At 43.8% G+C, this 14,664-nt stretch overlaps 1 protein-coding gene and 2 non-coding genes across 5 annotated transcripts; 2 read left to right on the top strand and 1 right to left on the bottom strand.

Moving 5' to 3' along the window:
• Window positions 1-1,760: 1,760 nt before the first annotated feature.
• On the top strand, window positions 1,761-1,850 carry TRNAY-GUA (transfer RNA tyrosine (anticodon GUA)). Its single transcript is given in 2 exon segments — window positions 1,761-1,797; window positions 1,815-1,850. It is a non-coding gene; the product is annotated as a tRNA-Tyr (tRNA).
• A 2,028-nt stretch (window positions 1,851-3,878) lies between these two features.
• On the top strand, window positions 3,879-14,139 carry ABT1 (activator of basal transcription 1). Of its 3 annotated transcripts, XR_011505146.1 has the most exons (5): window positions 3,879-4,202; window positions 4,885-5,090; window positions 5,245-5,967; window positions 8,645-8,700; window positions 12,159-14,139. XR_011505146.1 is itself a non-coding variant. In XM_014851525.3 (3 exons), exons 1-3 carry the CDS (start codon window positions 3,932-3,934, stop codon window positions 5,623-5,625), a joined length of 858 nt encoding a protein of 285 aa, XP_014707011.3. In that variant the 5' UTR covers window positions 3,879-3,931; the 3' UTR covers window positions 5,626-7,280. The 3 variants fall into 3 exon arrangements, 1 of the variants encoding a protein (XP_014707011.3); XR_011505147.1 differs by lacking the exon at window positions 8,645-8,700 and having other exon boundaries at window positions 12,159-12,585; XM_014851525.3 differs by lacking the exons at window positions 8,645-8,700; window positions 12,159-14,139 and having other exon boundaries at window positions 5,245-7,280.
• TRNAN-GUU (transfer RNA asparagine (anticodon GUU)) lies at window positions 13,191-13,264 on the bottom strand. The gene has a single exon. It is a non-coding gene; the product is annotated as a tRNA-Asn (tRNA).
• Window positions 14,140-14,664: the final 525 nt, after the last annotated feature.

Here is a 14,664-nt window from a genome sequence, read left to right as displayed (position 1 = left end):
AGGGCAAGGTTGAGTCAGAACCATCTAGGTCTCAATTAGCAAGATGAGAAGGTGCTAAAACTGTAGGAAATGTACAGAGTGAGTGTAGATTACAATCAAGTGATGATGATGTGTTTCCAGACATGATTCAGGAGAGTCAGATTTACCCATAAGCCAGTTCTCAGCTTGGATTTGAAGCAAGAGGGAAGAGAAGGGTAGCTCTGACACCAAATTCTGAAAGGAGAGGAAGAAGGAAGTCTTCCCAGAAGATGACCTGTAAATCTAGTGTGAAGAGATGTGGATTACTTGCCCTTGTATCTCCAGGGGACTACCAGGGGAAAGAGCATTCCAGGCAGATGGAATTGTAACTTTAGAGTCCCTGAAGGGGGAATCTTGTACTCACATTAGTTTATGGGTAAAAGAAATAATTGGCGAGATCAGCTTTTAGAGTTTTTCAGACTAAAATCAACTCTGCAATACCATGTGACTGTGAGACATGAGGCTTTGGGATCACAAATGAGCACTTGTACGTTAGCATTAGTTGATGAGAAAAACACTGAATCTTTTTTTCTGGCCCCATTGCTGCTTTCTGTGGAAATTGGTGAAGCTTTTATTTGAGTGACAATGTGACCTGAGATCCTGAGGTTTTTCTGCTTTCATACCTGGTGTCCAAGGCTCAGATAGGACAGTTGATATGTGAAAGAGACCTTCTCACACAGAAACTGTCCCTCTCTCTGGACTTTCTCTACTCTGGCTTCTCCCATTTTCCCCAGATTAGGTGAGATTATTGGAAAGAAATGTACTAGAACATATATTCTTAGTTTCTCATGGAAAGGAACTGAGTAACTGAATTAAATATTAATTATGTGTCACAGATGTTTCTCATGGAAATCATTGGACAGGACCTTTTGAGGAAAAATTTATTTTTTCAAGACTAGAGTTATGGAGAACTTTGATTTTAATAAGCAATGATCTTTCATAGACAAATTCATCAGAAATCTTTTCCATAAATACATCATTGGGAAGAGTGTGACCAAATGGCTTCCTCTTTTTTCCATTGGTGTTTGTTTCTGTCTCAGGTGCCAGGAAGCTGAATGCCACTAAATGTGCTCATTAGCAATGCATTGCCATAAATGGAATGTCTACATCTCTTTTTTTAAATTTGGGGAAGCGTGTGTTTCATTTGTTTGCCCCACTATCACTGTGCAATATAATATGAGCCACTCAATTCCTAAACACCCCCCCCCCCACACACACACACACAGGTCTCTCATGTTTTGTCTAGTACATTTGTGTCTACACATTATTTTCTTTGTCCTTTAAAAAGGAGAGTTGCAGTGTTTCCAAAATGAACTGGGAGTAACTCTGCTTCAAGATAGTAGGTCCCTCTTCAACCCAGTTGTTTATATTTAGGATAACCTTATCATCTATCACTCACTTTTCATAGACAAAGCGACCTGGTAGTGGGACAGCAGGAATAATTAGTGCGATGCTCCTATCTACACCTATCTATATTATACCTAAAAGAGCAGGACAACGAACATTGGTGGTGGCTTTTTTTAAGACCTAAAACACAGTAAAAAGCACAAACCTTAAGTGTTCAAGGGCTTTAATTTTTTAATATACTTTTATAATCACTACCCATATCGATTTTAGAATATTTCGAGCAGCCCAGAAAACTCCTTCAGTTTGCTGGTTTTTGAAATAAACATGTAGTAGTCAAAACCAAAACCATTAGTAGACACACTATTTAAAGTATTCTAAGAAAATATCCTCTAGATCCTTCGATAGCTCAGTTGGTAGAGCGGAGGACTGTAGGTAGCTTGCTCGTGGTCATCCTTAGGTCGCTGGTTCGAATCCGGCTCGAAGGACTCAACCTTTTGAAAGGTTGTCATTGAGACTCTGCACCCTTGGACCCTTAACCCATAACAGAAAACTTGAACGCAGTGAGCAGTTGATTGTGCTCATAGGTGAACTGGTAGAATAAGCAATCGATAAATAAATGATCCTCAGGTACATATACAGGAAACTGCTGACAAAGGTTGCTTCACGGAGGGTCAACCGGGTCGCTTAAGTAAGACGGAGTCTCCAGCGAGACTGATTTAACCGAGTTGCGAAGGGGTCATGCCGAGCGTGGAGAATGGGAAGGACGCCCTGCCCCAACCTTTTCATTTTAATTTTTTGGGGAAGAAGTTCTTTAGGGCTCTCTGTTATGTTGACACTTACGTGAATAAATATTTTATTAAGGACAATAAACAAGGTAGAGGAAATAGCATAAATTACTATCCTAGCCATCACACTGGCAAAACGGACTCCCCAACATGCCCCTCTCTCCGCCCCTGATCTTTGGAAGCAATCCCAAAATGTGCTCTCATTTCATTCACTGTAGCTCAGTGTTTTAAAGACGTCGGGGTTAAGAGTTAAAAGCGGGACCAAGTCTGTTCTTTCTCTCTGTCCTCTCCTCTCTCCAAAAAAGGAGCAGAAAGCAACTGACAGTTCTCTTCAATAAAATTAAAGAAGCAGGTGTGTGAGAACTCGAGGAGTCTAGTTTATGAGATCTTTAGACCACTCCAAGGAAGAGCGTGGCGCTGCGATCCTTTAGAAATACACTTAGAGGCCCGCCCGGCAATTCTGTCATCTCGGATTGTAACTGCGGACACATCTGCCCCCCTGCGTAGGTCCTCTGGGTTACTTTGCGCCCCCGTTCGAACGGGACGGGAGATTTTTTCTGGCTGCAGCAAGGGCGGATTTATGTTATGCTCCAACTCGTCCCGGGCCCCTTCCGGAAAACCGGTGGGATTATTTGTGTGTGTTCCTGGGCGAGGCCCTTTGCAGTCGGCCCCGCCGCAGATGCGAGTCGGAGGAACCGCGACGCTCGAAGCACGCGGACGAAGCATCCTGGTGGGCGCGTCCTCCGTCCACCAGAAGGCGCCGAGCCCCAGCGCCCGCGCGGGGAAAGCGGCCTCTGGTTTGGCGTAGGGATCGCCCCCAGGCCGCCAGGGGTGGAGGAACCGCTGGGACCTGGTCTGTTCCCGCGGTTGTTGAGCGCTTAGACGGAAAGGCAATTTGTGATGAGGCCAAATCTGTGAAGACAGGTCCCCGGAGGCCAGAACTAAGCGCGCCACCCCGGGGTCGCCTAAATCCGGGCAGTGTATACATTTGACAGAATGTATTTGTAATATAAATATAAATATGAATAATGTATCAATGCAAATATATAATAGACGCCAAATAAGTTTTTAAAATAGTTACTCATTTAAATTTTCTAGACATCTTACACACAAAGCCAAATTTAAAACGAATATTTTAAACTAAAAATTCACGACTAAAATTTTCAAACCTTAAACTAATTAAATTTCCCTAAGCTCTATTTGCAAAGTTAAATTAGGTTTTCAAAACTTAAGCTTAAAAATACACAAAGCTCTAACTTAAATTTTGAAAAATAATTAAAATTTCATAACTCAATTAATTTAAAAATGGAAATTTAAATAAACTTGAAAAGGGTGAGCACTCTCCCAACCAGAGTCGCACCCGGGTCCCTTGGGTAAAATGCTCTTTTGATTGCTAGAACAAGAAAACACCCCCACTCCCCAAACAGTTCTTCAAGATTTCCGGAATGGCCTGCCTCATTCCGCCTTTTTGCGTCTCATTAGGCGTCTGTCATACTTGGGGATCTGCGTCTCATCAAGGGTATGTTATACTTGGGGATCTGCCTCTTCAGGTCCTGCCTCTCCCGCTCAGGAGTCAGGCGGTTTTTGACTCTCCCGAGCCTTGGATCCCGCGCCACGCTTTGAATCTCCCGGCTGACCTGGGACCCCACTTCCGCCCTCTCCGCTCGGCCCGGATCCGCCTGCAGGCCAGTCTCGTTCTTTCATTTGTCCTCACCCGCATCGGCCCCGCCCCCTCGCTGCTGGACGGCGCACAGGATGCGCGTCTGACGGCGCGGCGCTTTATGGCTGTCATGCCTCACGGATCCGCAAGCATGGAGGCAGAGGAATCGGAGCAGGAAGCCGCGGAGCAGGAGCTTCTGGAAGGGAGAGACCAGAAACCAGAGGCGGAGGAGGAGCAGGAGGAATCCGAAGAGGCAGCCTGCGGCGGCAAGAAGCGGGTGGTGCCGGGTATTGTGTACCTGGGCCACATCCCGCCCCGCTTTCGGCCTCTGCACGTACGGAACCTTCTCAGCGCCTATGGCGAGGTCGGGCGCGTTTTTTTCCAGCCTGAGGGTAAGCGCGCTGGCCTTTGCGGTGAGGGCAGGAGGGTGGTTGTCGCAGCCGGTCAGCACGCATGTGCGGTTGCCTCGGCTGCGTGGGTCTGAGGCGCTGAGGCGCCCGGGCCGGACGCCGTCCCCCTTTGGTAAATCTGTAGTGCGCGTGTCTGCTAGGAGGCTCGGGTAGGGTGTGGGTGGCGCAGTCAGGGTAGCTGAGCCTTAGTTCTCGGACACTTAACTTTTGGATTGTCTTACCTCTGCCCACCCGTTTCCTGATCTCATTTTACCACTTTGTTAAATGAGTACAGCCTGAGTAGAAACCTCGGTGGTTTTTTCACTACACTGAACGGATCCCTTTGCCGTCTTGGCCCAGGTCAGGAGACAGTATATAAATGTGCCGCCCTTGGCTCTCCTACAGGCGCTGTTTGGATTTGGGTTTGGGGGTCTGTGCGGCTTTTAAATAGAATATTCAGGGCAGACCTGATTTCCTGAAGTTGACGCTTGAGGAAAGGATCGAGCTAGACATGGGGGAAGGGTGCAGAGGGGAAGGGGTGCACCTGTAGTTCTTCTCTTCCGGGCAAAGACTTTGAGTGGGGTCCTGGCCCGCGGGCAGGATTGCAGAACTCGGGGAGTCGAAGATGCGGTTGAGTGGTTGCTGCGTCGGCCTCCTTGACCACTGCTGTGTCTTTGATGCGTAGATGGGTTCGTGAGGCGCAAGAAGAAGGCAGCGGCAGCTTCGACCACGGGAGGGAAAAAGCGGTCCAAGTACAGCAAGGACTACACCGAGGGCTGGGTGGAGTTCCGGGACAAGCGAGTAGCCAAGCGAGTGGCGGCCAGTCTGCACAACACGCCTATGGGCGCCCGCAGGCGCAGCCCCTTCCGCTACGACCTGTGGAACCTCAAGGTGAGGGGTAGGCTTGCTGCTGCACCTCTCATCCTCCCACCTTCCCAACCCCAGCCCAGACACCTCTGTGACCTCTTGTTGGCCCCACTTCTGTCGACTCCTTTCCATCCGTGACGTACTCTACCCAGATATTTTCTTGTTTTCCTGTCCGCAGTACCTGCACCGTTTCACCTGGTCCCATCTCAGCGAGCATCTTGCCTTTGAGCGTCAGGTGCGCAGGCAACGCCTGAGGGCCGAGGTTGCCCAGGCCAAGCGTGAGACTGACTTCTATCTTCAAAGTGTGGAGCGGGGACAGCGCTTCCTTGCCGCTGATGGGGACTCTGCCCGCCCGGATAGCACTTGGGCCTTTGCCCAGCGTCCTACTGAGCAGGAGCTGAGGGCCCGGAAGGCAGCTCGGCCAGGGGGACGTGAACGGGCTCGCCTGGCTAACGTGCAGGACCAGGCCCGCTCCAACCGAGGGCTCCTTGCTAGGATCTTTGGAGCCCCACCACCCTCAGAGAGCATGGAGGAACCCTCTCTGGTCAAGGACTCTTGAGGAGGAGAGAGGCCCCTTCCACCTCCTAGCCCAGCCCTGCTTCCTGATACTGACTCTCCCGACAGACATTTTCTTGTATTTCTCAGACCAGGAGTCTCTGATGAGAGCCCAGACATAGAAGTGTAGGCCTCTCCATCTGGCTCCAACTCTTGTACATGTCTGGCTGAAGAGCCTAATTCATACTTATGACTACTGCAGATGCCTGTTTTGTCTTGTTTGATTCTTGCCTACCTGCCTCCTGCCTAGGGAGCCCCTGTAAAAATCCTTCCTGCCTCCAGAAAGAGCGTCTACTTCAAGCTAGGGTGATAATGGCTGATCTTGGCAGCTGTTTACTAACCACAGGTAAAGGCAGCAGCAACATCCTTTTTGTTTAGAAAAGATTAACAGAGACTGGGGAAATGGGGTAGGACTGGATTGGGAGCCACCTTCCAAATGTATTTATAGAAAAGAAAAACATGTATTTTTTTTATATGCCTTTGGTAGTTTATGGGGGAGTGGTCATTGGATAAGTTCCAGCTTCCATTTCCTTGTGTCCCATTGACTCACCTTTGTTCTATCTCCTGGTCTCAGAGCTCCCCCATTCAACCTGGACCCTTTTCTATCTATCTAATTAATTTCTTAGCCCATTTTATCAATCAGTTATCTAATTAAGCATTTACTAAGTTACTAAATGGGGACATATAGTCTTATAGACTACTAGAAAGAGGCAGATATTTATAAATGTGTAGAAAAATAAATGTATAGAAATAAATGTACAGGCATCACGGTAGATGTGTATTAGGGGTAGAGTGGGAGCCATGGGAGAGCATGGTTGACTCTGTCTGGGAAGGTAAGCAGTGCCCTCCGTGTGGACCTGATTGCTGCCCAGTCTTCAGAGGTGGGTCACTTTTCACCCAGTTTTCCAGATCATTCCTGAAAAGCAAACAGAAGTCTGAAAGAGCCTATTGTGTTCCTGTAATTGGAAACAAAGCTCCATGGATGGAGTGTTGGGTTCAAACCATTGTAAAGGTGGGCAGAACCTTGGCGGTAGTTGGGTTCAAATGGTTCCTCTCAGGTGCACTTCTGCGTGTTGGGGCTTAGACAAGGGAAGGTTCACAAACAACATGCAGAGCAGCCCTGGAGGCTACAGTGAGTGAGTGTGAGCCACTCAGGAACTGAAAACTGAGGTCACAATAAACTAAGAAAGAAATCTATACACAGCCTTGTATAGATTAAAACTGATCCGTGTCTAGGCTGTTAAACTTAACAGGAAGTGGTAGAGTGATAATAATAATTTGATTTTGCTTGTGCTGTTTATTTTTTTTTTCATTGTCATCAATATAAGTATCCATGTGTTCTTTGGGTGAAGTGGGTTCATCCACTTGTTTGGCTCTAAAATAACCTACCCATATTAAGATCTTAATTTGATAGGTACATTTTATTTGGGAGCATAAAAATGACCATACGTTAAAAAATTACTGTCTGCTTGGTGTAACATTTCTCTCTCCTACCCAGCACACAAACACATCTCCTGTGTAGTGTTGTACTCTCATTTTAGAAACTTGATATCCTTGTTTCTGTGTTCATTTCTTGTGAGTTTGTTTCATGTGGATTGTTTCCTCAGGTCATGATGTCTTCCAAGATTACCAGGAAAATCCAGTGTCAGAATTTCACAAGCTGTTGTATTCATTTATTCAAAACTCTGAGTGCCCATTGCTGTCGTTGCTAGATAAAGAGAATATAAGATGAAGAAGAAACTTATCTTCCGCTCAAGTTGCTAACAGCTTAGAAAGTAAAACACATATAGGGCTTAATTTCATTCTTTCAAGAAATTATTATGTTCCCAGACTGGTTGACAGTAGGTATCAGTATATTCAAGGTGAGCATCTCAGGTTCCAGTTCAAATAGTTCTGCACAAAGAGCTCACACCTGCAGCCAGGTAAGCTGGGTAAATCACAGGTGGAGTGAGGAATGAAAATAAGAATGAGTAGAATAAAATTTCCCAGAAACTGTCATCTTGATTCCCTCTAGACTTAAGTCCTTTGAGGGCTGGAAAATACATTTTTTACACTTATAATTTTGTTCCCACTTAAACAGCACTCAGTTTTTTTATATGAATTACTTCATATACAATCATAAGTACTGTATTATCCCCGCATTTCCACCATTAAAGACAGGCTCAGATAGGACACAATTTGCCACTTAGTATTTTTTATTCCCAGCATCTTTCCTGGATGCTTTCCCAGTGTGCATATGATAAATGATTGTTGGATGAATCTCAGGGGACATGGGCTTGTAAAGAGTGAAGAGTAGCTGTAAAAATGAATGGATTTATTTTATCTAATACCCAGAGTTGCTAACTGGATAATTTAACTCCCAACTATCTCGTATACAATTAGACTCAATTATGAACCTGTTGTTATAATTAATACTGTGAATCAGCTTAGTTCCACTCACAACTGAGAAACTGGGATTATGCATTTGTTGGGAATAGACTAAATCAGTAAAAAGAGGAAGGGCAGTTAAAAAGAGTACGACGGCTTTAATATGGGGTGTCCGAGTCAGTGATATTATTCCTAAAAATGTTCTAAAGTCACAATTAGAGTACTCTTCCTCAATTTACTTTTCCATGATTTCTCATATCTCTGGAAATTGTCTTGCTGTTATTACAGTAGAGTTGGGAAGGGAAAGACTCTTTGTGTAAGCCTCAGTGCCCAGTTCCTCCAATAGAGTTAATGTTTTAGCAAGTTGTTTGAGGTCCAGTATTAGATTTGCTGCCCGTTTTGAGGGAGTCCTGTGTCCAACTCCCAGCCGAAGAGGCAGTTCCTCTTTGGTCAGTTACATCTGCTATCCCCACGCCCACACAAAACTGCATCTGAGATGCTGAGTAATAACTCAGCCAGAGGAATGGAATGGAAAGAAATGGTTAAATCGTGTGCTTTTCTAGTCTCTAATTTTTTACAATACAAAAACGTCCTAAATAGCTTTGACACTTGAAGCAAGCTCCTGTGAAGATTAATGTAAAGTGTTCCCCTGTCAGCCTCCCTCTTAGGCGTGAAGACAGGAGGATGCGGAAGAATTTAGAGCCCTGAGCAGGTAAGGACACCAACCAGTCTTGTCCAGGAGCCTTTCCTACAGGATTGAGGAGGGCGGGGCTGGGATTAGCGTGAGCACCACCCAGAAAGGGTAAAAAGGGTGGGAGAGACAGAAAGATGTATTTGAGAAGGCTGTCTTCTAACAGGCAAAGAGCAGCTTCAATGGATTGAGGCTTCCCGGGAGCTCAGTGTGAATGAGGGTGAGGGCGAGGCCGCTGCGTTCCAGGACTGGCCCTAAAGTGCCTGAGAAATACCTGAACTCCACGCCAGTTTCCACCCACTCGCCTCCCTCGAGGGACTGCTGTGGCTTTACACAAACCACGGTACTCCAGGTCTGAAACCTGAGCCTGCCCCTCGGCCTCGCTCTGGCTTGGAATTTCAAAAGGATTGTGTGATTCTGTCTGTTTTAAACTCAATCCGTTTAGGAATAAATAATTCCATCATAAAGGCTCTTAGCCAGGGAAAACTGACTATTCCAGAACAGTTTGCGAAAACACGTTTCTTAGAGTAAATGAAAAAATGTGTACCCTGGGATATTTTCTATTCATATAGAAATAGGAAGGTAGATAGTAGAGTTGTAATACGCTTTTTGGTGAGCACAGTAGTACAATTTCATGCTCCATAATCTTTTTAACCACCATATATAATTGTATGATTGTAACAAAGTTTTAGCCATTTGCTAACCTGAGTATTTAGGTTGCCTCCAGTTATTTACTATCATAGAAATGCTGTGATGAACATATTTGTACTTATATTGATGTGTATGGTATGAGTATGTCTGCAAGATAGAATTAAGGAAAATGAAAATTACAGGCTAACCACTTTGATGTTAGATGCAAAACTACTAAGCAAAATATTAGCAAACTGAATCCAGAAAAATATAGAAGAGATAACATAATATGAGCAAGTTGGGTTTATTTCAGAAGTTCAAAGTTGGCTTAACACTTGAAAATTGATATGTTTAATCATATCAATAGAACAAAGGGAAATCATATAATCTCCATATTTGCAGAAAAAAATCACGATAATATTCAACATCCATTCACTGTGCTGCAGGTTGATTTTTGCCATAAATTTGATTCTATTTTGCTCCATTAGTTCTATTTGTCTGTCTTTGCCCCAATACTGCAATGTCTTATTATTATGACTTTATGATGGATCTGGACGTATGGAAATAGAAGTCCAGTTGTTACTTCTTCAGATTGATTTGGTTATCTTTGTCCCTTTGTATTTTCTTAGAATCAATTTTCAGTTTACACAATCTTGCTATAGTTTTGATTGGGATTATATTTACTGTGTAGATCACTTTGGGGAGTGATATATTTATGATATATTGAATCTTCCATTTAATGAACTTGGAGTATTCTTCTATTTATTTAAGCTTTCTTTAATTTTTCTCAGAAATAACTTGTTTTCAGTGTAGATAACTCAAGTATTTTTTTACATGTAATTCCCAGAACCTGTAAACATTACTTTATGTAGGACTTCACACGTGTGATTGAGTTAAGGCTCTTGAGATGGGGAGGTTATTCTGGATTATCTGGATGGGCCCTAAATTTAGTTACAAGTGTTCTTATAAGAGGGAGGCAGAGGAGATTTGATGTGGAAGAAAAGTCCATGTGATGGAAGGAGAGGGGAGCAGAGTCAGAGAAAAGCTATACTGCCGGGGTCCAGCCTCGGCAGAGTCCAGGTTCCCGCGGGAGAGACGGCGTCGGCGAAAGTGTTTAAGTGCTAGACGTGAGACTCGAAGCAGTTGCAAGCAAGTCCAATTTATTTCGGGGACAGGGTACACTTCTATAGGAAAAAATCACACGAGGTGGTCTAACTATTGTCATGGGAACAACAGGTGAGGAGCAGTGCGTGACGAAAGGTAATAATCAAAGGTGGTCATCTACATACCAGATGTGCAGCATACATATCGATTGTTTAGGAAGAGGTTACATAGTTTCAGGGTCTTCAAAGAAGTTAGGAGGACAGCGAGTATATAATTAACGGAATATATACCCCCTCATCCTTGGGGGCTGCTGTTTGTTCTTTGAGATATGTTTATTGCTAGTTCTGCCTGTTTTTACAAGGATTCCAGGACAGAGGGAAGACGTTAATCGGTAATAGGCTTTAGAAAGGAGGACAAAGGACTCTGCTTAAAGAATTATGTTTCCTGGAGAAGTGCCTTGCACGATTCTCCTTCCATTGCCAGACCTTGTCACAATACAATGGCAGGTAGATTGGGGGAATGCTTCCCACCTACACCACTGGCTTTTAAGATGGAGGAATGGCCCATGAGCTGAAGAATGTAAAGAATGATCTCTAGAAACCGGAAAAGGTAAGGAAAGAGACTCCTCCTTAGAGCCTCTGGAAGGAGAACTGTCCTACCAACATCTTGATTTTGGCTCAGTGAAACTGATTTCAGACTTTTGACCTCCGGACCTGTAAGAGAATAAATGTCTTATTTTAAGTTACCAAGTTTGTGGTAATTGATTATAGCAGCCACTGGAAACTAATGCAAAAATCTATGACGGTAACTATTTCAACAAAATGGAGATACACTTCCACTGCAAACCTTTAAAAATACATGGGGGGAATGCCCAAACCTATTTAGAAAGATGTTGTTTAGAGCCCAAATACATTAATTGAGCAGTAAATTTTGGTTCTGAGATTTCTAAAAAGAGAGTAAGTGAACATGAAGGGTAAAATGATGTCTTGCTGTCTGATAGAGCAAGTTTATGAAAACTGAAAGGAAGGCAAAAATTATGAGAGTCATATAGATACAGAAATGCATATTGTTAAATGCAATAGGGTAAGGAAAATAAGACATGAGGATGGGAAAGAAAGAAAATACCCATTTTTCCGCAACAAAAAAAGCTTTTTCTTGGAAATCAACAGAACAGGAATTTATGGTATAATGTCTTAAAAAAAAAAGAGCAAATAGGGGCTGGCCCCGTGGCCGAGTGGTTAAGTTCGCTCACTCCGCTGCAGGCAGCCCAGTGTTTCGTTGGTTCGAATCCTGGGCGCGGACATGGCACTGCTCATCAGACCACGCTGAGGCAGCGTCCCACATGCCACAACTAGAAGAACCCACAACGAAGAATATACAACTATGTACCGGGGGGCTTTGGGGAGAAAAAGGAAATAATAAAGTCTTAAAAAAAAAAAAGAGCAAATAATCTAATGGAAAATGTCTTGCATTTCCGGGTGTACATTTCACTATGGCACCGTTTGAAAATCTAGGGCAGAATTTTAAAAGGAAGCACTAATTACCATGGAGTAAAGAATAAGACAACAGAGTCCAGTTATAGCTTTCACTTAATTTAATGTGAGAGTGCCTGACAATAGAAGTTTACTCACCTAAAGGGATAGAAGATAGAAAACAAGTCCTTTTCAAGGAACAATTTGCTTTGATTGGCTTTCATAATGGTCATTTGTTTTCTCTCAACTCCTTTTCCAAATTTCTGTTACCAGGGCCTGCAAACCACATTTTTGGACCTCTTGTCAGCTGGCTTGCAGGCAAGTTTGGTCCATAGGCGACCTTGGAGACAAGAAGGCGGGCTGAGGGGAGAGACCATCATAAACCTCGTGACGCCTCCTGCAACGGCGGGGGGCGCGCCCAGCCCCTTTCAACCGGTCTGGTAGCGGGCAGGCTGTGGCTGCCTGAGGCTGCCTGGGTTAGTGCAGCCCAGGGAGGTTCTCGGTACATCCGCTGCACGTCAATACAGAGTTCCTTTTTGGTTTCCCCTTTGCCTCCACTTCCAATGTGTGATGTATCATTTAACCAGGCCCTAATGGATGGACCTGTAGCTTCTTGTCATTATTTTTCTTTTAAATGTGATGAATAAATCTGACACTGGTCAATTTTAGTTGCACAAATACAGTAATTGTATAAATTTTCAGAAGTAGAATTGCTGAGTAATTTTGGTAGATAATGTCAAAATACCTTTTATGAAAAGTATAAGAGATCATCTTTGGTATTCATTTTATAAGCGAGGAAACTCGGATGATTTCGGAAAAGACCAAAGTTACTGGAAACCCAGGTGTATCCCAGATGGGGGCCTCCAGCACTCTCCTTCGCCGTCTGTTACTGCGTCCAAAGCCCGAAGCAAGGAGCTGATTCAGGTAGCGTCTACGCCAGCTCGGTGTGGTGGGCAAGCTTCGCGGGGTCTTGGCCAAGTGATCGCTGTTGCTCTTCGCGGTGTGGACTCTACTGGATGGATCAACACAGATGAGGGAGATGGAGTCTGGAAACAAAATGAGAAGTTACGTCCAAAATGACGGATTGCACTCATATCTGATAGTATATCGAAGGGGTTCGGTAAATTTTAATCAGTGAGTTTGTCCCAAAGAGTACTTGGGGAGGCACGTTAGTTTGATTTTCATTTAACTTGTGAAAACTGTCAGAATCTGATATTTGTCAGACACAATCTCGGCAGTAAAACTAGCAGTTCTCAGACGTAAAACCCGTAGACAAAGCCCCTAAGGAACCCAACGTGCCGACACCGTCCCTGGGTGGGCTCGAACCACCAACCTTTCGGTTAACAGCCGAACGCGCTAACCGGTTGCGCCACAGAGACGACGGTGCTGGCCGTTTTATTTTCCAACAAGATTATTTTTCTTTCAGTCTAAACCGCATGCTCTATTTTAGAAATGAATCTTTTGCTGAGTATATATATTAGAAAAATGTTCCCTCGCTTCTTGATCTTCATTATCACTATGTTAATGGTGTGTTTTAAAAACAGAAGTTTTAATCATATAGATATTATTCTTAGAGAGGAACATCAATGTCGAGTGGGTGGGGAGCAGGACGCGAGCTGGTGACTGTTCACCCAAATAAGCGTGAATGAATGTGAGTATAATCAAAGGAAAGACAGCTGGGCAGCATTTATTTTCAGTTCAACGAGAGAGTTTTCACTCATAATTCAGTTGATGGAGAAGCCTCTGGAAGGATTCCATATAGAGGAAGCTAGCACTAGTAAGAGCAAGGAAGAGGGGAAAACCATTTTAGGGAAAATCTTTTGCAAGGTTTATCAATGGACCCTAAAACTATCAGGTAAAAAAGGATACTTCCTAGGAAACATGATGTTCTCATGGTACCAAAGAAGCATCACAGAGATCACTTGCCAACTCAAAGAGAAAAACAAATCTTTACAAAGAGACCTATGTCTCCGCTTACACTAGGGATCAAATTTAGCATCATTAACCATGGGACAAGTTAACATTATGTGCTTACTGACGAAGTCACAGAAAGTATACAGCATCACTTACATGATCTTCTTGCCAAAAAGATTGAACTTGGATCTAATTAGGACTTTAGACATAACTTCTAGCCTTTAGTTGCTTCATTTAGCTTTTGCTGTGTAACAAGACACTAAAAAATGTCAGTGGCTGTATCAGTCGGGATTATCCAGAGAAGCAGAATATATATAATAAATCCTTCTCTCTCTCTCAATATCTATCTCTATCATCTATCTGTCTGTCTGTCTATCTATGTATCTGTCTATCAATTGGCTTGTGTGTAGAGTGGGCAAGCAGGCTGGAAACTCAGGCAGGATTCCTAGGTCAGTCTTGGGACAGAATTTCTTCTTCAGGAAACCTCAATTTTTGCTTTTAGGAGCCTTCAACTGATTGGATGAGGTTCATCCACAGTATCCAGGGAATCTGATTTACTTAAATTGAACTGATTTAAATGTTAATCACATCTACAAAATACCTTCAGAGAGGCATCTAGACTAGTGTTTGACCAAACAGCTGGACACCATAGCCTAGCCGAGTAGATACATAAAATTAACCACCACAGCATCTTAAACACAAGCATTTATTATCATGTTCACAGGCCTGCAGGTTGACTAGGGTGACTCTGCATTTATCAGCAAAAATGATGAATGTCGTTTTCTCTTTTCAACTAATTAAGTTATTCTCTTGTGTGCGTTATTTCACTCCACTTTCCGCAAGTGGAATTATTTTTATAATTACT

This window comes from Equus asinus, chromosome 8, assembly GCF_041296235.1.
Source record: "Equus asinus isolate D_3611 breed Donkey chromosome 8, EquAss-T2T_v2, whole genome shotgun sequence".
Taxonomy (NCBI): Eukaryota; Metazoa; Chordata; class Mammalia; order Perissodactyla; family Equidae; genus Equus; species Equus asinus.
This window is presented reverse-complemented; position numbering and strand designations above follow the sequence as displayed.

Excerpts from the sequence above, each read along its gene's own strand:
- ABT1 (XM_014851525.3), top strand. The coding sequence starts at position 3,932 with ATGGCTGTCATGCCTCACGGATCCGCAAGCATGGAGGCAGAGGAATCG. Across the intron at positions 4,203-4,884 it reads CGTTTTTTTCCAGCCTGAGG|ATGGGTTCGTGAGGCGCAAG; the intron begins GTAAGCGCGCTG and ends TTTGATGCGTAG. Across the intron at positions 5,091-5,244 it reads ACGACCTGTGGAACCTCAAG|TACCTGCACCGTTTCACCTG; the intron begins GTGAGGGGTAGG and ends TCCTGTCCGCAG.